Source organism: Geospiza fortis, unplaced genomic scaffold (genome assembly GCF_000277835.1).
Source record: "Geospiza fortis unplaced genomic scaffold, GeoFor_1.0 scaffold150, whole genome shotgun sequence".
Classification (NCBI taxonomy): domain Eukaryota; kingdom Metazoa; phylum Chordata; class Aves; order Passeriformes; family Thraupidae; genus Geospiza; species Geospiza fortis.
In genome coordinates, this window is record NW_005054639.1 from 117,019 (window position 1) to 121,881 (window position 4,863).

Genomic DNA, 4,863 nt, shown 5'->3' on the forward strand with positions numbered 1-4,863 from the left:
ATTCAGTTCAGTTTAACACTATTTGGTTTAGTTTAACACCATTCAGTTCAGTTTAACACTATTCAGTTTAGTTTAACATTTAGTTCGGTTTAACACCCTTGAGCACAGACCTGCAGCTGCCCCCAAAGCCTGGCTGTCCCTCCCTCCCTTCGGTGCCTCCCCAGGAGCTGCCCGAGCTCATTTGGGCTCCCTGGGCTGGACAAATCCCACATTTCCCAGAGCTGGGCCATCCTCAGCTCCAGGGGGACAGCACAACTCCTGCAGTGGCCCCTGAGCTCTCCTGCAAAGCACAAGGGTTGCTGCACCCAGCTGGCAAAGGGGACTGCAAAACACAATTAAACCAAATTTAGGATGGCTGCTTAATTCCAAAATAGACAAACAGGCCCATCCTCTTTATGCCTCTCTCTTTTTCCTTCTCTCAGAAAACTGAAGAGATACTTTGCACTTCCCATGGATTATTGCTCCTCACTGATCCCTGGGAGAGCTGATTCCCTGCAGGATTCCAGGACTCTGGAATTCCAGCAGCTCAGGAGCTGCTCCGTGCCAGAGCAGATGGGTTTCATGGAGCTGGCTCTGCTCAGGGGACCAGGAATGTCCCTAGGGAATAATCACACCCCCCTGCAGGTAACACAAGGGAGAACAGCACCAAAAATCCAGTTTTCTATATAAGAATCTTTAACTGAGGCTAATCTGTTACTCCCTGGGTAACTCTTAGGTCAAACTGAGCACTCACTTATTTTTTAAAGCAGAAATTAAAATTTGTTATGTTTCCTCCAGTCCCTGAAGCCCCTGACCAGGGCTGGGTTATCCTCTAAAGGAGCTGCAGCCAAATCCTTTTTTTTTAAATCCTTTTATCCTCTAAAGAAGCTGCAGCCAAGTCCTTTATTTTATCCTCTAAAGGAGCTGCAGCCAAGTCCTTTATTTTATTTCCTATAACGGAGCTGCAGGCCAAGTCCTGCACACCTGGGAATCAGGGATGACCTTACCCAGCCCAGTGGGGAAAAGCACCTGGGAGCTGTTTGCGAACAGGACCCAGACTCCAAACCTGAAATATTTCAGTCCCAAAACTCCTCAGGAGCTGGGAGTTAACAGCAAACTGGTTAACACCAAGCTGGAAGCAGAGCATCAGAGGGTTTTCCTGCTTTACTCAACTCACCTGATTTCCTTAAGTCCTTCTTTCTGGATAACTTGAAGGATCTCTTTATGGCTCATGGGTGTGTTGGGATATTTCTCCAGGACCTGGCAAGAAAGAGCAGATTGAGAGGAAGTTATTCCTTTGCATTCTGAATTTCCATTCAGCTGCACCATTTAATGGCAGTTATTCCTTTGCATTCTGAATTTATATTCAACTGCACCAAAACCTCCATGCAATGGAATTATTCCTTTGCATTCTGAATTTCCATTTAACTGCACCAAAACTTCCATTCAATGGCAGTTATTCCTTTGCACTCTGAATTTCCATCCAGCTGCACTAAAACCTCTTCTATTTTAGGTGTTTATTATTTTTATTTATGTTACAATCTCACAGCAGTGAGTTCTGCAGTTGTCCACTAACAAGGCACAAAATGGCCAACTATCTCTTGGTACAGGGTCTTTTAGAGCTAAACTATCCAATTAAGAAATGGCACCTAAATCATTTTCACTTTTAACTCAGTAATCAATCCCTCAAAGACTGCAGGGTGGGCTTTTCTGTCCAGTTACAAAATGTCACCCAAATCCACGGAGAAGGTGAAGAAGGAGAAGAAGGTGAGGAAGAAGAAGAAGACGGAGAAGAAGAATGTGAGGAAGGAGAAGGAGAAGAACAAAGTAAAGAAGAAAGAGGAGAAGAAGAAGGTGAGGAAGGAGTAGAAGAAGGAGAAGGTGGTGGTGAGGGAGAAAAAGGAGAAGAACAAAGAAGAAGAAGAACAAAGTAAAGAAGAAGGAGAAGAAGGTGGTGAGGAAGAAGGAGAAGAATAAAGTAAAGAAGGAGAAGAAGAAGGTGAGGAAGGAGAAGGAGAAGAACAAAATAAAGAAGGAGAAGAAGAAGGTGAGGAAGGAGAAGAAGAAGGAAAAGAACGAAGTAAAGAAGGAGAAGAAGAAGGAGAAGGAGGTGAAGGAGAAGAACAAAGTGAAGAAAAAGGAGAAGAAGAAGGTGAGGAAGGAGAAGAAGGAGAAGAAGGTGAAGAAGAAGAAGGAGAAGAAGGTGAAGAAGAAGGACCAGCCTCCACCCTAAAACCTCCATCCTGCCCCATATTTATTACCATATTCTAAAACCCCAAACTCTAAGTTTCCCACCCTGTGACATCACACACTTCTAACCAACGCCACACCCACAATCCCAGTGCTCTCAATCAATTCTGGAAGCTTCTCCACGGCCTCAGGTCAAATGCAGTGCTCTCCTGGGGGTCACAGTCTGTCTGTACAGAAAATCTGAAATTCTCAGCACCCACAGCTCCAGCAAGGGGCTGTCTGAAACCCTCTGCACACACCAAGTTCCCACCTCTGGCCCCCAAAATGGGTTTTTTGTTGAAGTGCCCCACTGCCAGCGCTGCCCCAGCCCCCGGGGTCCCTGAGCTGCTCCCAGGGGCTCGGGCAGGCAGAGCTGCAGCTGCAGGGAGCTGCTGCGGCAGGCAGATGCCACTCACCACACGTCACCGGGATATTTCAGGACATTTCGGGCCATATTCGTGCTGGGGAGGGGGATGGGCAGGAAATGCCTCCTTTCCGTCTTAATCATCAGCTCTGACCCGAGCCCAGCACATCAAAGGCCGGGCCTGCCTTAGGCTCAGCCCAGAGGGCTCAGCACAAAGCCCAGCGTGACTCTGCAGAAGGAGAGCAGCAGTTCCCACTCCCCTCTTGAGCAGAACCCCCAGCCCTCCAGGACCCTGCCCCTCATTCCCTCAGGGATCCATCCCCAGCTTGGCCCAGTCCCTAGGGGATCCCCAGCTTATCCCAGTCCCCACATTCCCTCAGGGATCCATCCCCAGCTTAGCCCAGTCCCTAGGGGATCCCCAGCTTATCCCAGTCCCCACATTCCCTCAGGGATCCATCCCCAGCTTAGCCCAGTCCCCTCATTCCCACAGGGACCCCCAGGTTATTCCAGTTCCCACATTCCCTCAGGGACCCCCAGACTATCCCAGTCCCTCAGGGATCCACCCCCAGCTTGGCCCAGTCCCTAGGGGATCCCCAGCTTATCCCAGTCCCCTCATTCCCTCAGGGATCCATCCCCAGCTTATCCCAGTCCCCTCATTCCCTTAGCGACCCCCAGCTTATCCCAGTCCCCTCATTCCCTCAGGGATCCATCCCCAGGTTATCCCATTCCCTCAGGGATCCATCCCCAGCTTATCCCCGTCCCCTCAGGGGTTCCCAGTTTATCCCAGTCCAGCTCCCCTGGAAAGGCTCTGCCAGGCCCTGCTGAGCTGCAGCACCTCCCTGCTCCCAAACAAATCCCTGCACGAAGCTCTGGAAGCTCCAGCTGATGGCCCCATCCTGGAAAATCTCTTTTTAATGCTGCTAAAGCCTGACTTTCACAGAACCATGGGATGGTTTGGGTGGGAAGGGGCCCCAAAGCCCAGCCAGGGCCATGGCAGGGACACCTCCCAGCATCCCAGGTGACTCCAAGCCCTGTCCAGCCTGGCCTTGGGCACTGCCAGGGATGCAGGAGCAGCCCCAGCTGCCCTGTGAGATGGAAGTGGGATTTGTTGGCACTGCCACAGCCTCAGAGGCTCATGCCACCCCACTGCCACCTCTACTGAAACTCCACAGCAAAGGATGCAGAGCTCTGGGGTGTCTGCAGAGTGATCTCAGCCAGGCCAGAGCAGGTTTTGGTTTCCATCACCCCCTGACCTGTGTTCATTCACACAGCTCTGCCCAGGACACAGCTCACCCTGCGCCACCAGCCTGGAGCTGCACCCAAAGCTGGCAGCCCAGGGAGGGCCAGGAAATGGAGGATATCTCCATTTCCATCTGGGCTTTCAGCTTTTCACTGTAGGTGCTGAAATCAGGAGAGGAGTGAAGGTGAGATCCATCCACAGGGAGCTCAGGGCCATTTCCACCACATCAAACTCTGACTGGGCATTTTCCACCTGGGCATTTTCCACCTGGGCATTTTCCTCCTGGGCACTGTTATCCCAATTTTCCCACCCTGGCGTGCTCCATGTGGCTCAGCCTGGAGCAGCAGCAGCACTTTTGATTAATTTGTCCCCAGTGAAGGTTGTGTTCCACCAGGGAACCTCAGCCAGGGCAGAGGGGAGAAAAGCTGCTCCATTTCTGTCCCTGCACCTCTCCCAGCTGTTAACCCTTCCATGCCCACAGGGCTCTGAGCAGGGCCTGAGCTCAGCAGGGTGAGGCTGCACAGCTCTGGCCACCCCCGCCTGGCTCCCTGCAAACCCTGCTGGGCTGCTCTGGGAAGGTCACAGGGGAACATCAACCAGCTCTGCCAGGCGTCCCTGCTCTCCAGGAGATTCCCAGAACCACAGAATCCTTTAGATTGGAAAAGCCCTTGGAGATCACCAAGCCCAACCCATCCGCCAGCACTGCCAAGGCCACCACTGCCCCATGTCCCCAAGTGCCACATCCACAGGGCTTTGAAATCCCTCCAGGGATGGGCACTGCAAACCTCCCTGGGCAGCTGTGCCAGGGCAGGACAGCCCTTTCCAGGTGGGAATTGTTCCCAACATCCACCCTGAGCCTGCCCTGGCCCAGCCTGAGGCCATTTCCCCTTGGCCTGTCCCTGTTCCCTGGGAGCAGAGCCCGACCCCCCCTGGCTGTCCCCTCCTGGCAGGGACTTGTGCAGAGCCACAAGGTCCCCCCTGAGCCTCCTTTGCTCCAGGCTGAGCCCCTTCCCAGCTCCCTCAGCCCCTCCTGGGGCTCCATTCCCTTCCC

The 4,863-nt window shown here is 52.6% G+C and overlaps 1 protein-coding gene across 1 annotated transcript in view; it reads right to left on the bottom strand.

Annotated features, from left to right (window-relative positions):
• Positions 1–1,308, bottom strand: part of ASXL2 (ASXL transcriptional regulator 2) — a 43,033-nt gene extending 41,725 nt beyond the window's left edge. Inside the window, exon 1 of the mRNA XM_031064824.1 lies at positions 1,157–1,308. Coding sequence (XP_030920684.1) covers positions 1,157–1,308 — 152 coding nt within the window. The remainder of the gene's footprint in view (positions 1–1,156) is intronic.
• Between the last annotated feature and the right edge of the window lie 3,555 nt (positions 1,309–4,863).